Raw genomic sequence first — 16621 nt, 5'->3', positions numbered from 1 at the left:
CCAGTAAATTACATAAATGGAAAAAAATGATGTTCACATCTATTCCAACACTTTACACATACAGTAACAGAAAAGCACAAATTTGTGCGCCTATAGACTCGGAGAATCCCACAAAGTATTTGCTGGCAACAGAAGAAACATTTCCAACTTGGAACTTGGGAATATATGAAATAAATACAGGAGTGGAAAGAAAGATTTATGGCCTTTCCAGAGCCCCTGGTGCCTTTACACCAATCTTATGATCATTTGATTGACAGGAGGATGAGTTAATGCCACACATTATCTTTACAGACACTAGCTTTAAAAATACTCCTTCAAGACAAACAGGACTGAGCAACTGATTTTTAAAATAATAGCATAAGGCATACAATAAAACACAGCTTTCATTTAATATTGTTTAATACTGGAGTGCCCGTTGATATTGGCGTAGTTGATATAAAATAATTAAAATAGGAAAAATACATAATTTACATATAAAAGAATTAAAACACACAGACAGCAGACACATCAGTAAAAGAAACATTAAGTGACTCATGGTTTTGTTTCAATCCAACAACACTGATGGATACATCAGCATAAGTGTCTTCTCAGATGTGTGGATTAGGCGGCAAGAAGAGAAACCGCCTCTACTTTAGACTGTTGAGGAATTTGGGCTGTTCCTCTCCACGTGTCAACAGTAACTCCCCTCCGATTTTGGGTCCTTTTCTCTCCTGTAGAAATAAGATGAGACAAAACTACTTATAAAAGTCTACTCATTAAATTATTATTAACTTATATAAACAAAAACTGTACCTTTAACATACTGTCCCTCTCCCACTTAAAGAGACCGCAGTGGCTGAAAATTGAAGAGGTGAAACAATATGTAAATTACTTTAACATGTCATAACCATTTAAATAATCTACAATATCTGACTCTTAACTTTCAGTTACATGTAAACCGTAATCTCTGTGTGTAAGATTCATAGATGTAGTACAGATAGAAGCGTTTGTGATAATGACTTCTGACAGGCCGTCCCCTAAATATTTTAGTGGCCACTATACAAAAATATTTGGCCCTCATGGGAACTGCAATGTTTCTTACCTGCAGGCTCCGTGAGGCATTCGTGCCAGGCAGATCTTTCTCTGCCCACATGGGCATTTAAAGAAACGCTTGACGGCGTCGTGCCAGTGGTAGTCGTGTTTCTCCTCTACGCAACGGTCCGCTGGTTTAAAGTGGGTGTATTTACACTGCGGGGTGAAAGGAGCTTGTGATATAAATATACGATTTCGCAATTTACAAGTTTTAGCGTCTCAAATATGTTTTCTTTGTCTTCTGTTTCTTTTGAACAACTTTTACTGCTCACAAATAAAGTTAAAATCTGTTTTCAACAAGGTTTTAAGTATCACTGCTGTCACTAAACATCAATTCGTTACTAATGATGCAGGACTAAACACTCTTAAACAGCCACAGCAAGTGTTTCTATATAAGGCTTCTCAACTTAAGTAAAGCACTTGCAATTTAATACATTTAAATGCTTTTTTGTCCATGGCAAAGCACACAACAGAGTATAAAGCAAAACAATGGGTCTCATTCACTAAGCATGCGTACGCACAAATTTGTTCGTAAAATTGACGCTTTAATTTACAAATCATGATTCAACAAAACCTTCACACCAAAACTTATTCCAAATGCATGCAAAAACATAAGACTACACATACGCAATAATCACGAACAAGGAAAAAATATATAAACACACATATAGGGCTGTCACGATTATAAAATCTGGCTGACGGTTAATTGTTTGATAAATTGTGACGATTAGTGTCCGTTTTATTGCTTTGACATTTATTTCTCATACATTTTTTTGTTTGTTTATGAAATAATTTTCACAGATTTTTTGTTGTTATTTAAATTAAATCTTTTGCAAGATTTCCTTGGCAGTATATGAAGAGTTTGGTTCCAAAACGCAATAAATCCATTTTGACAAATTTGGGTAAAAACGTGTTTTCTATACAAAGAAAATGACAAGATGAAAACCAAACTTTCACATAGCATCTTTACGTTACAAAAACATAAAAAATTCAAATCCATAATTTGATTTTCAAAGATTTATTATAAAAACGAATTATTTTTTCCACAAAAAAAAAAGTTTTTCATAAGATCTCCTGGGGTCAATGTGTTAGCATGACAAAAGCTTGATGCTGTCAGGAGAACAAGCGACCGTCTCCCGAGTGCCTCTCGCGTAAATAATTAGATATTGATGGCTTACGTTTCTTTCCCTTCACAGAAAACCATCACAGGTTTATCAATGCAAATGAAGTATTATTTTGTTTTGTTTGTTGATCACAAAGTACAAAGTAGATGATGAAAACTAAGATTCCGTGTCCTCAACACGCCGCCATTGTTTGTTTACATTGCGTGGAATGGTGCGCTGTAATTTGTGAAGTGGATTTATTGTATTCTGTAGAAAAGGAGGTGTGGCATATATCGCGTTTTGGGAAAAAGATGACAGAATAACAGGGCGGATATTGGATTTTGTGTAAAATTAAGAATTTACTTTTTAATACTGACCTGATGTAATACCGATTTTGGCAGTAACTCATTTAAAAAAAAAAGGTGTTTATCGTGTTTTGGAACCAAACTCTTTAAATATTAACACACATAACACATTTAAAAGTAATCTGATATGGTCTCGTTTATACAGGCGCTGCAGCTCCCCCTTGTGTTTTTTAGAGAGATGTGCAATCATTGCAGTGATTTGAAATTTGCGGTTACACAATTATTTAATCATTGTGACAGCCCTACAGATATATATAATAGGGTTATTTTCCTTGTTCATGATTATTGCGCACATTTAGTCTAATGCTGCATTTACACCAGCCGCGGTAGAGGCATCAAGCGCGAGTGATTTCAATGTTAAGTCTATGTGAAGACGCGTTGACGCGCGTCTGGAGGTCTCGCTAGACACAATTCCGCCTCATTTGCGCGAATTGAGCGTCTGGCGCGGTACGCGCGAATGGTACTTTTTGTAAAGTTGAAAAATGTGATCTTTGTCGGATTTTAGCGCTGCTTTAACAAATCAGGACCATGCTTGCTGCTGTGGCGTCAGCCCCGCCCAGAGTCACTCGTTCAACATGAATGAACGCTTGATATTGTCCGTAAGCAGTCACCCGGAGCTATACAACACAAGTTCTTATTTCTATAGAGACAGGAATAAAAAGGACCTCGCTTGGAAGAGTGTCAGTGAGGACATTGGGCAACCTGGTAAGTTGTAAACTCACATTTCACTTTTGAGTCACGTGACGTTTATGAACCCGCACCGTTTATTTTCCCCCTATAGTAAGGTGACCAAATACAAACCGGTAACTCTCTTGATAAATGCACAATCAACATCAGCCATTTTGCGTCAAATGCTTGCTTTTTTTCGCGCGTCTACTTTGCTCTAGACGTGCGAATGAATTCAAACTGTTCAAGCCGCAAACTAGGCAGTAGACGCGATTTTGACGCCTCAAACGCGGTTGGTGTAAACACAGCACAAGTTGTTCTTACATTTTGCAAACATTTAGAAGAAATTTAAGTATGAAAGTTTTTGTTGAATCATGATTTGTAAATTAAAACGTTCGTACGCACATTTTACGAACAAATTTGTGCATACGCGTTCTTAGTGAATGAGACCCAATATCAGTGTCAAACTCAACAACTTACATTTTTGCACGTGACTGCTCTGCACTTCATCTCTCTGATACTTTTCATCTTCTCCTCCATCTTCTCCTTTTGCACCAGAGGCTCAAAATACTCTTGCATGGCCTTCTCTTCAATCTAAAGAAACACAATGCAAGAAATGTTGCTTTCACAACAGTAAAATTTCTATGATGACATAAAATGCAAGTAAACCACCAATCAAAACACACACCTCTCCCATCATCCACGAGTTTGAGGACTTGCCGTTGAGGATGCGCTGGAACTCCTCCGATTGGATGTATTCCAGCTGTTCCCGCCTCTTTTTCTGAGCTGGCTCCTCCTCCTCACCAGGTGAATTTTCATCTATAGATAGACATTTAAGAGAAATGAGTGCCGTAGCCCACGACAAGCAAACAAACAACGTCTAGTTGTGTCTGTACCTTTAGGTGAGGACACATTTCGTGCCACTCTCTCTGCGATGTGGTCGCTGTTGGCACGTTTGCGCTTAACAGCATTCGGGTCATCTTTAACGATGACCGAACCTTTAGCTTGAAGCTTTCTCAATGCTGCCATCTAAAGAAATAATAATGTAGACAAGCTACTGTGAACATTAATACAGTTTATGCTGGACATCAAAGCAAAAGGGAATATACTTAAACAAATAATGTTATGAGCATCTATCAAGTCAGAACCTTTGCAGCAGATAGGCTTTTTGTAGGTGGCGGAGACATATCGAGGAGGATGTCCTCGCCCTCTGAGAAGCCACGCCCCAGCGTGGGGACAGGAGGTGCTGAGAGTCGAGACACGGGGTCAGCGGATCTTTTAGGAACCTCAGAAGCTGCTTTAGGGGACAGAAGGGGACCCCTGCCTACAGCAGTCTGTGAGGGTACAACAGGACCCCTACTGTTTTGGAGCACTCTAAAAAGAGAGTAAACAAGCAGCCAAGTAAATTACAGTAAAATGTTAAATTATAATTTTACTGTCATGTGTCATTTTAAAGTGACCCAGCCTTCAACGGTCACACATATCAACATTCTGTAAATATAATACAATAGTTTTGTTACTTCTTAGTTTATTTGAAAGCACGTGGAAAGGCAGCGGGATACAAAAATGCAAACATTTTATTTTCACTTATATGGCCCTCATTTAGGGCAGTTTCACATTTGGTGCGATTGCCTGGTCCGAACCCGAGTTCGATTGCTCCCCCCTCCCCATGCCAACCATGGACTGTGTTCACATATTATTTTTGCATCCGAACAGCGGTACGCTTGCATCATCAAGCTGCAGCCGGCGCGTTCTCATGTTGCTTGGCAACCGCTGTAAACGAGAAGACGACAAGCGTGATTGACGAACTGCAAGCAGATAGATGATTTCTGAATGTCTCCGCAAAAATTGACGTCGGCGGACAGCCCGTTGTCATCGAAACGACTTTAGTATGTTTGGGGCAGACAGACGCAAGTGCGTTTCTGTATTATTTCTTTGAAAACAAAACCAAAGGTTTAAAAAAATAAGAACAAAAGTCAAGCAAGTATTCTATGCATTTTGATGTCAAGGTAAGTGCACGCACAGAAACACACACGTCTGTTTTGGTGAGACATTCCATATAATACCGCGATTTGGTACGATTGCGCTCACATTAGCAGCGAACCGATCTGGAGTTCACATGAACCGGACCCCAGACCACCCTTTTTAAGCGGACTCGAGTACGTTTCGCGGGTGCGCACAAGAGTTCGGAAGACAGCGTTCACATCATCCAAATGTACTGAACTCTGATGTCAATCGAACCCAGGTGCGCACCAAAAGTGCTAATGTGAAAACGCCCTTAAATATGTAATCACAAACAGGCTTTTTTTATATATGGAGTAAAAATTATGCATTGAGGATTTCAAAGCTCCTTTTTCTTCAGTTATCAGGCCATGCCTTCAGCTGCAAACCAACAATGCAATGCATAACAAATGCAAACATCACCCCATAGAGATGGAAACATGGGAAGTACAGCACACAATAGTCCCTTTCACACATACAGTCGTCTTTACTGGTAATTTACTGGTAAATTGCTCTTAGCAGGTCATGTGTGAACAGAACCTTTCTTGTAAATCAGTGCTGCCAATTTGCCAGTAAGAGATGTTATACGATTACCAGTAATTTACCGGTTAGCGCTATGTGTGAACCAAAAATATAGATTAGCGGCATTTAGAACGAATGACGTCAGACCGTGCTGACAGGTTTGGGCCCATCACAATGTTTGATACAGATGGCGCGTTTACCCCCACACTGTCTACGGACGTTTCCACACACACGCGCTGTTTAAAAATTGAGCACACCTGAAGTTAACATCCACTTTTCTTCACCAAAGTTGTTTAAAACAGCTTACCATCTATTTGCCGAATTGCCGAAGTCCTTAGCACGCCCTCTGTGAAGCCTAATGTGCAAACAGTACTGGTTTTTAAGACGCAGTTTTTAGTATGACGTCGCCAAATGCAATGTTGCTTGGTCATGAGCAACTTCGCGACCGTCAGCGTTTGCCGCAGATGTAAAAAGTACAGACCGTAACCCGCCATTGTTTACAAAAAAAACACTGAGGTCACCTTGTGTGTGGCACAGGTAACTTCCGCTTTCTCTAAGAGTTTACAGTATTTTGATACTGATGTGTGAATGATGTCTTACTGGTAAAAGACGGAACGTGAACATCACATTTTACGTATTTACTTGTAAATTCATGGTAATTTATCGAAATATCTGTGTGAAAGAGGCTAATGATAATCAACCCTTCTCACCTCTTCTGTATCTCATCTGCTCTCTTCATACGAGCCTGTAGTCTCTCCTGATGTTGTGCTTTCTGCTGCTTCAGAAGGTCAGATGCAGAGATGGACTGCATTGAAGACCCTGTCGCAGCTAACAAAGTAGCAAACATGAGATTTAATTCAGAAATTTGTATTCTTCATAGAAGCTTAAATATTTAAGTGGCAATACAGATTGATTTCCAGTCATCTCAACTGTGGGCTGGTGTCTGGTGGCCACCTGCCGGCTTAAAGTGGAACTGCAGGACCACTTAATTTTTCATTAAAGTGATAGTTCACCTTAGAATGAAAATTCTGTCATCATTTCTCATGTTGTTTTAAACCTGTATGAATTTATTTTTTCTGATGAACACAAAATAAGATATTTTGATAAATGATGGTAAACACACAGCAGTAAGTGACCATTGACTTCCATAGTAGGAATAAAGAAATATGATGATGGTAAGCACACAGTTACCCATTAAATTCCATCATATTTCTTTATTCCTACTATGGAAGTCAATGGTCACTTACTGCTGTGTGTTTACCATCATTTATCAAAATATGTTCTTCATCATTTATCAAAATACTTCCAAAATATTTTTTCCTACTATGGAAGTCAATGGTCACTATCTGCTGTGTGTTAACCATCATTTCTCAAAATGTCTTCTTTTGTGTTCATCAGATAAAAGAAATTCATACAGGTTTAGAACAACATGAAGATGAGTAAATGATTACAGTATTTTAATTTCAAGGTGAACTATCCCTTTAAAGGGTTAGGTTATCCAAAAATCCATCATCCTAATGTCGTTCCAAACCCGTAAGACCTCTGTTTATCTTTGCAACACAGTTTAAGATGTTTAAGATTTAGTCTGAGAGCATTCCGGTCCTCAATTGACCTATGGCTAAGCCACGCCCTCAAACGCGATAAGCCAATCGCAGTGAGTATAGCTAACCCAATACACTCAGACATTCTCTGCTTACACTTCCATTGAAATGCATTGCAGTTAGTCAGTTTTCATTCGTTTTTATGCTTTTCTTGTCATTTTAAGTTTAAAATGGTCAAACGGTGTGCATGGGGTACATGCAACTCCGACACTAGGTATCCCAAGAGGCTAGGCAACGTTGTATATTTTTTACCCTTTCACATTTCAACCGAGATAACGTTAAGTGTCTTCTCCGGATTAAGTTATGCGGTAGACCACCAACTAAACATGGATAAATTAAACAAGGATGTCTACATCTGTTCTAAGCTAAGTCAACAACGTATTTGAACGTTATCTTTAACATCTCTAACATAACGTTAGCCTAACATTAGAAAACATTAACATCTACCTGCGTTGTACATCATGTCACTTAGCTTCATAAACGTATCTGTAAATTACAGAGATAACAAATGTTATTTGTAATAGCAATGTTGTGCTGAATGATTCGTGTAAATACTGTAGCACCAAACTAACGGATAGGTAAAAAAAGTTTATCTAGGAAACGTATGCAACTTAGACCTGTACATATTTAATTTGATCATGATGGCAACGAGATGTGCTTTAACGCGTTTACACTGTGATCTGTAATTTTTGCCTAGAGCTGAAGCTTTTCATCGACCTTCTCAACAATAAAATTATTAATACAACCCTCCAATGCATAGTTAAGGCCCTTTTGGTGACTTTGAGATGATATATAGTCTTTCTGTCTCCAAAGATCATCAATTGCCTCCTGTGAAATGTCTACTTTGACAGGTGCCATGGCGCCCATCACCGAATGTTGATTGTTTGTCCGAGTGAGTGGAGGGGGCGTGGCTTAGCCATAGGTCAATTGAAAATGCATGTACGATATACTGTCCATTAACACGCTGCTGACATGTTATCTGGTGCGCCTCAGCTTTGTTTACACTCTGAGGGATTAGGACATCCGCACACTTACACACCAAAAATATAGCAATACCAAAATACAAACAATGTAGAATAGCTTGAATACAACGTGCGTTTCCCTCAGACTGTAAACGTAGCTCGGGCGCACCAGATAACACAGCAGCAGCGTCAATGTGGTGAACGCAGATTAACAACAGACCCAGAAGAGAAGACAATGCTAAATAAAGTTGTAATTTTTGGAACAAAATTTATTTTCGATGCTTCAACACATTCTAACTGACCCACTGATGTCACATGGACTACTTTGATGATGTTTTTATTAACTTTCTGGACATGGAAAATATACTTTACCTACATTTTCAGTGGAGGGTCAGAAAGCTCTCGGACTAAATCTTAAACAGCTTTTATAAAACGGCCCGTTCTGGTTCTTCATTCTGATTGATTGAAACGTGTTGTAAGCCGTGATAAAATACCCCGGTAACCCCACAGTTCAGACCACATTACATAAGTATCACTGTGCCACTGTTCCTGCGTACTGATTTAGGAAAATAAACACCACAGTCTTTAATCATATTGCACAATTAATGGCGATATCCAGATAAATTTCAATAAATATTGTTCAGTCATCTCGTCAATAAAGAGAAAACGTTCTCTGAGGAGTTTCTACCTCAAATTTATATTTCGGCTATCCACTAGATGGCAATCTTACCCAACTTAAACACTGAACATTCACTCAACACTGAAAACTACGTGTAGTACTGTTCATGGCTCTGAATCTGATCTCTTACAAAATTTCTTCACTTTTAGCTGAAAATTTGAGAGGTGATAAGAGAACAAATGAAGGTAGGATGAAACTTTTTTTTAAAGCGGAGCATCTGTTCTTTCATTTGATATTTTATGTTTATTTAAAGAAGATTTTCTGTAAGGCATTCAACTAAAACTGGGTGGCAACTTACTGTAAAAAAAAAAAACGCTGACGGGGAAAGAGTTAACGTTAAGCATGCTTACAAGCATATTTGATTATCACTTCAACAGTTGCACGATATAAATGTTAATGTATATTTTAGATGAATGTTGATTTATAAAAATAAACACCACAGTCTTAAATCATATTTTTATTGTGTCTTTGCTGCGTCTGTTGCAGCCACACTTGATTCTAAGGAACTACTTTGTTTGGCGGATAAGTAATATTTGTACTAATATAATTACAACTTATTTGGGTTTTATTTTATGAAATCCTGCTAATGTTATGCATATGAAGTAATCATTTATAAAAGCAATAAGCCCCACAAAGCAGTGGGGTTACAGTGCATTTTATAACAGCTAAAGGGGTTTTATAACGCCCCTTAACTGTTATAAAATGCACTGGTAACCCACTCCTTCTTGGGGCTTATTGCTTTATAACAAACAACTGTGTTCTGAAGATGAACGGAGATCTTACGAGTTTGGAACGACATGAGGGTGAGTCATTAATGACCACATTTTCATTTTTGGATAAACTAACCCTTTAAGAAATTGATGGTATATGGTATTGAAACTGAAATGACAGGCCAGCTCTGAATGTGCAAAAACATTAAGTAATGGAGATGTGTTTTAGTAAGGACTACTTAAGTTTAGGCCTGTTCAAAACATCTCCTTTCGTGTTATATGTGACTCTGCACCACAAAACCGGTCATAATTCGCACATGTATATTTGTAGCCAAAGCCAACAATGCATTGTATGAAAGTTTATGACAAAAATCATTAGGACATTAAATAAAGAACATGTTCCATGCAAATTTAGTAAATTTCTTACTGTAAATACATAAAAAAATTATTTATTAGTAGTAATGTGTGTTTCTAAGGACTTCATTTGGACAACTTTAAAGGCGATTTTCTCAATATTTAGATTTTTTTTGCTCCCTCAAATTCCAGATTTTATGAAATAGTTATATCTTGTCCTATCCTAACAAACCATACATCAACGAAAAGCTTATTCATTCAGGTTTAAGATGATTTATATATCCGAATTCAAACAAATTGACCCTTATGACTGGCTTTGTGGTCCAGGGTCGCATACAGAAGAAAGTCAGTCACATGCCTTCGGACTATTAAGGTATGATAACAATTTTCTGGTAAACCATCACTTTAAGTTACCTGTACTCTTTGCTTGTCCTAAATGTTTCTTAATATTAAGCGCTCCTGGTGTCGGCATAGAAATCAGGCCCTTGAAGTCATCCGAACAGCCAGAAACCTCTCCTGAATTCAGAGCTACAGAAAGCAGAATCAGCAGATTAGACGACGACATATACATTAGACTCAAACATTATGAAAAATAAGGCAGGCATACTATAGACATAGTTTACCAAGTTTCTTTGTTGGGATAGATGCCAAAACAGACTGAATAGTGGGTTGTTTCTTTGGCTGTGGGGCAGAGCTGTCAAAAAAAGATTAATGCCATCAATAATTTTAGGGTGCGTGTGGATTTGAAGTTATCATAAAAATGAACTTACGTTGAGGGTGCACAGGCGAGTGAAGACATGCCTCCATAGTGGAAGTCAGACTGGCACAGACGCTCTCTTAAACTGCCCCGCCCTTTTCCTTTGCCAGGGGCGGGGCCTGTGAAGCTGGACTGAAGCTCGGACCGCTTTGAGCTCATTTTCTTGTACTGGGCTTTGACGTGGTACTGGCAGTACTGGCATTCATACTGATAAAGCAAACAGAAGGAATAAATGTGACCCTGTCTGTGATTTTCAGGGTAAAGTCTCATAAGATAAAGATGAGATTTGGAGCATGAAAGATTGATTCACTCATTGTTTTTAATCTTTGCTTGACCTTACTCAGACACTAAGGTTATATTTTCACACAATGCTCTTTACATTATGTAAGATGATTTTATAAAAGACAAAGACAGTTCCCACACCTTATTTAACTTTTAATTCAAGGAACTTTCAATGACTTTCCAGGTCCAATACCTTCTAATTCAAGGACTAAATGTGGGGACATATTTCAAGTGAGAGCAAGGTTACATCGTGTTACCTTTTAAGATACATTGTTACAGTTCCGTTTCGAGGGAACTCGCGCTGCGTCACTGCGGTGACACTTTAGGGACGCCTCCAGGGGTAAGTGCGTCTTAATGTGCATATCAAATTCAACCAATGGTAGAGCTTAATGACAAAGACAGGGTGATATTGCCAAAGACGGTGTTATAGGGACGCAGGAAGTATGGCAAGGAAGACGCAGCGTCTCGTTCCCTTCTTAGGGAACAACAGTTACATACATAACCCGAGACGTTTCATTTGTCAAACACAACTATGCAAAAAAGCATTTTGGTATGAATCAACATTCACATACAGAAGATATAAGCATTTAAAGCAAACAGTTTAGCATGTGATAAAAAAGTATGATATTATCCTACACTACACAGGGAATAATATGGATTTTTTTCCCAGAAAACAGATAGATGCATAAAATAGATTCAAGCACTTTTAATGACTTGTATCTATGTATGTATATTTTCAAAAACTTCCCAGGGCCTTGAATTTTATTCCCCCAGATTTACAAACTTTCAAGGAGTTCAAGGACCTGTGGGAACCCTGTAAACTAAGTATGAATACTGAACAAGGAAACTCACCAAGTTGACAAGCTGGGTACAAGAATCTCCGTTCTTTTTTTTAGCCTTGCAGGTGCCAAAATCCATTGCTTCCCCCATCATAAGGACCTTCTGTGGGTGATCTACTGTCAAACAGAGCTGAGAGAGAAAGAGACATACTAGATCACTGGTCTGTTACTGAAATAAGATCATATGAGCAAAATACATTTAATTATCACTGAAGACAGCATTAAAATTGCATTTGCAAAGACACATTGCACTTATACAGTTACATATTACTAAACAAAACAAAGATTATTTGGGCGATTCTCACGAAACCATTGAAACACCACGGCACTAATGATTTTAGCTTTAAAATGTGTAATATAGTAACATTAAAAAGCATCAGAATTAACACAATACTGTGTTCTACCTTGCACAATGTGTGATTTCAACATAAGAATTTATAATTGGAAATTTTATCTCATTTTCTGCTGAAATTCTCATTACCGCAATGTGTCCGGCTGTGTTTGAACATCCGTTATGTTGTAATTTAATCAAATGAACACAAAAATATTAAGAAAAAAAATAAATGGATGTTTTGCTAGACTACTTTAAATGACAAAAAAATATTTACTGAATATTCATGTATAATAATAATGAAGAAAAATTAGAAAAATGATGTGTCCATGCCTGATGTTCTCATCCTCCACAACACTTTTTGAGAACAGTTTAAGCACACATACAGAATTTTAATAAAGTTTGATTTTGAGTGACCAAGCACATGGACCAGTTACTTCAAGATGGCTACCAGGTAAGATCAATTTTTTACAGTTAATTTGAAATATTGTCTTGTCAGAATGCTTACACGACATTTTGATTATCATTACCGCAACAGATGCTTATTAAATGTTAATTTAATTAATAGAAGCATAATACTTTGATTTTAAATGCATGTGCAGAATCTCCAAATTATGTTCTTTCAGGTTTGTCATGTCATTTTGAAAATATATCAGTGTTGATGTTTTCTGACTGTTGCGGTAATGAGATGTTTTAGGACTTTTTAAATTATGTTACAAAAAGTTTTTAAATGATAAGTAAAAGTTTTTAAATTAATGTTCCCATTTACTCCAGACTTTGTTTTTCAATGTCTGGTGGGGAAAAAAGTTAATTTAAGCAATTTTTACATTTTCATGCTTGACATTTTTAAAACCAAGTTTTCGTGAGAATCACCCATTTGGCAAAAAATCATGGGAAGTGACTACAATATTTTTGCATGTTATTACAGTTTAATAAAAAGTAGAGATGGTCAACAATAACGCCTTAAAGTAAACAGTAGATTTTAAAAACAAAAAATAAAAATGATATAATACACACCTCATTAGAACCATCTTTGTTCTTCATTGGATTAGGATTAAGGATGCCAATCACTGTTCCAGTGTCAGTCTTCCACAGATCTGTGTGAACGCTCCCAAACAGAAAGAGCGACACATTCACTTCCAGGTTATGAAGGTCATTTAGCTTCCAGATGCTGAATGTTTTCCCCTAAAGAGGAAATAAGTATGCATGATCCGTAATTAAGATCAAACTGGAACGGGTTATTGTGGAAACTGCATGCTTACGTTGTTTTTGCTCTGTGGGGTGATTTTATTAATCACTACTGCAAAAGTGACCCAGTCACTGTCCTCTAAATTCTCCCTAGCGAGTCGGTCAGGCAGCTGTGAGAGTTTGATCAATTTGCGGTTGGCCATTTTTTGCTCGAGGTCTATGGAAGACAGACGTGGTTTCCTGAAAAGAACAAAAACGCATTTGTTGTGAGAACATTTCAGGTATACTTAAAAAAATTGTATGCTATTAAAAAGTACTGACCTGAGTCTTAGACCCGAGAACTTTTCCACGGCAACTTCTTGACTGACAGATGGACGAGGCGTGGCCTGACGGACAGTAGGAGAACGCTTGAGAGGAGGAGGAGATTTCAGGGTAGCATTTACCTTTGTGTTTTCTCTCATTGGCTGAGAGCTACTCATACTCTGACCAATAGGACTCTGCTTTTCTGGACATGCTGCAGATAGGAGAAACATGTTACACATACCTTATGTAAAACTGACTCATGCTTAAATCATGCTCTCGTCCCCTTTTGGGGACAAAAAGAGCTAGTTTCTTCTCTAACATATACCTGGTTTGGGTTGGTGTGCCGACCTAGGTTTACTTTTCAGTTTGGCTGTGGCATCTGATGACGATGATGAAGATGGTGGGGAGGGTGTTTGTGGGGTGATTTTAGAAAGACCTGTTGGTCGGTCTTTGCGGGGTGGTGTTATTGTTTTGGGTTTGTTTTCAGGCGGTGCGGATCTCTGTGAGGCCTTCAGCTGCTGCTGAAGTTTCTGCATCTTCTGCTGCATCATCTTCAGTTTTGCTGGAACACAAACACAGTGCGTCACCAAACAAAAGTGTGGATGTGTCTCATGCATGTCCAAAGGCTGTTTAACAAGCATAGATAACTTGCATTATACAAACACAGCTCCACATGACAAGCACACTACGATTTCCGAATGCCTTTTTTTGGCAAAAAAAGGGCGGTATAGAGACAGAGCGCAGTTATGCAAATTTGAAAACCACGCCCACGGGGGGGGGGAAAGCGATCCAACCGTCTCCATTGACTTTGTATTGCGAGAAGCCGCCTCCTTGTCATTTCTGGCTTATAACAAAAAACTGAATAATGCCTAAAAGCTGCTGTGTGACAATATGTACAGCTAACAAGCCAAAGAACCCAGAAATAAGTTTTTATAAGCTGTCGAGTCGTAAAACCCAGCCTTTAAGGAGAATAAAGTGGATCACCGACTACGTTTCCCCCTATTGAACGCAGTTTTACTAATAGTATTACTATGAAAAGTTGCCTGTATCCATTTTTGTGTCTTTAAACGCTCGTTTTTTGGGGGTCGACAGCTTATAAAAACTTATTTACAGATTAAACTTAAAAACAGAATAATACCTAAAAGCTGCTGTGTGACAAGTTGTACATCTAACATGCCAAAAAAACCAAATACGTTTTTATAAGCTTTCAACTTCAAAAAAACGAGCGTTTAAAGACACAGAAATGGAAACAGGCAACTTTTCATAGTACTCCTATTAGTAAAACTGCGTCCAATAGGGGGAAACGTAGTCGGCGATCCACTTTATTCTTCTTAAAAGCTTGGTTTTACGGCTCGACAGCTTCTAAAAACTTATTTCTGGGTTCTTTGGCTTGTTAGCTGTACATATTGTCACACAGCAGCTTTTAGGCATTATTCAGTTTTTTGTTATAAGCCAGAAATGACAAGGAGGCGGCTTCTTGCAATACAAAGTCAATGGAGACGGTTGGTTTGCTTTCCCCCCCGGTGGGCGTGGTTTTCAGGTTATGACGCGCTGCGCTCTGTCTCTATGCCTATGCCATTATAAAACCATTGCAATAGTAAAGTGACAGCGGTAATGTAAATATTATAGAAGAATACAATAAATATAAACAAACACCATTCTTTTGTTATTAACTATAATAAAACATTGTGAAATACTTCATGCAATCAGATATCACCCTCTGAACTCTGTTTAATAATCTTTTGCACTGTATTTTATATTTAAGGCTAGAATAAAGGAGGTCAGTAGCTGATACTCCAGTCTCCTACCCTCCAGATCTTCTTGTGACTTATTTAAGTCATTGCTCCCTCCAGGTGAACTGGACTTTACAGGTGCCACTTCTTCCTCCTCCTCCTCCTCTTCCGGGTCCTCATAATGACCATCATCTTCATCCTCCCCATCAAAGAGGTCATCCAAATTTTCAATATCTTCTTCAGGAGTTGCAGTCTGCGGCCCCTGGCCCTCACTCTCCGCAAATAAAGACAACAACAGATCCAGATTCTCCTCCTCTGATGTCACACAAACAAGAGCATATTAATTCTACAGTATGATATAACGTCATTATATGATCAAACATAGTAACTACATGCAATATTTAGTAAATACATTTGCTAAACATTTAAATAGAACAATATTTTATATTGTTTTATATAAACATATACGCATAAGATATATAATACAAACGTAAGATCTAATAATTTACAGCAAAGTATACTCGTCAAAGTTGAATTTGATGAATGAGCAACTGTCCAGTATACAACAGCACATTAACTAACATTATTAATGTCGACAAATAAATGCGTTAAGGCAAAATCTCAACATCGATTTTCTATAAATAAGTAAACAAATAGCATAAGCTGTGAATGAGCATTTCAGATCAGATCCCGTTTAATATCAGTATGATTAAATCAACACAAGACTCAACTGGGGCGAGGATAATAACGATTAATAATATGATTTACCCGACATCTCGATTTCAACCTTTTGGTGTGTTTTATATTTAAATAGAATCGTTTAAATGCCCCTGTGTTTGTCCAAACGCCGCCTGCCGCTGTTTCAACGTTGGCGCGAAAATGTTTTTAATATTCAGGACCCCGAAATTGCGTCACCCTTCCGGGCAACTTTTGCGCCTGTTTACTATGCCTGTCCAAAAGAGACAACAGAAGAACGTAGATTAAAGAAAGTAGATTAAAAAGAAATTTAAATAAAACATCTGCGTGAATAAAAGCGTAACGTAACACAATAAGCATATAAACACATAAGATTGTGTTGCCAACGTTAAGTAGCGGTCACGTGGTTTTGTTTACATTTAGGCCGTTTCTCAATCCGAAGCCTGCAGCCTCCGGAG

General features: G+C 38.0%; 1 protein-coding gene across 1 annotated transcript; it reads right to left on the bottom strand.

The window, feature by feature from the left end:
- Positions 1-13: 13 nt before the first annotated feature.
- Positions 14-16489, bottom strand: mcm10 (minichromosome maintenance 10 replication initiation factor). The gene is made up of 18 exons (XM_055190653.2): positions 16236-16489; positions 15543-15782; positions 14060-14296; positions 13753-13945; positions 13506-13671; positions 13261-13428; positions 11926-12042; positions 10805-10998; positions 10658-10728; positions 10449-10562; positions 6439-6556; positions 4354-4579; positions 4102-4234; positions 3894-4024; positions 3686-3799; positions 1082-1227; positions 793-835; positions 14-710 (listed from the first exon to the last, which is right to left on the bottom strand). The coding sequence occupies exons 1-18, from the start codon at positions 16240-16242 to the stop codon at positions 627-629; spliced, it is 2502 nt and encodes an 833-aa protein (XP_055046628.2). The 5' UTR covers positions 16243-16489; the 3' UTR covers positions 14-626.
- Positions 16490-16621: the final 132 nt, after the last annotated feature.

The sequence above is a fragment of the Misgurnus anguillicaudatus genome, chromosome 1, assembly GCF_027580225.2.
Source record: "Misgurnus anguillicaudatus chromosome 1, ASM2758022v2, whole genome shotgun sequence".
Taxonomy (NCBI): domain Eukaryota; kingdom Metazoa; phylum Chordata; class Actinopteri; order Cypriniformes; family Cobitidae; genus Misgurnus; species Misgurnus anguillicaudatus.
This window is presented reverse-complemented; position numbering and strand designations above follow the sequence as displayed.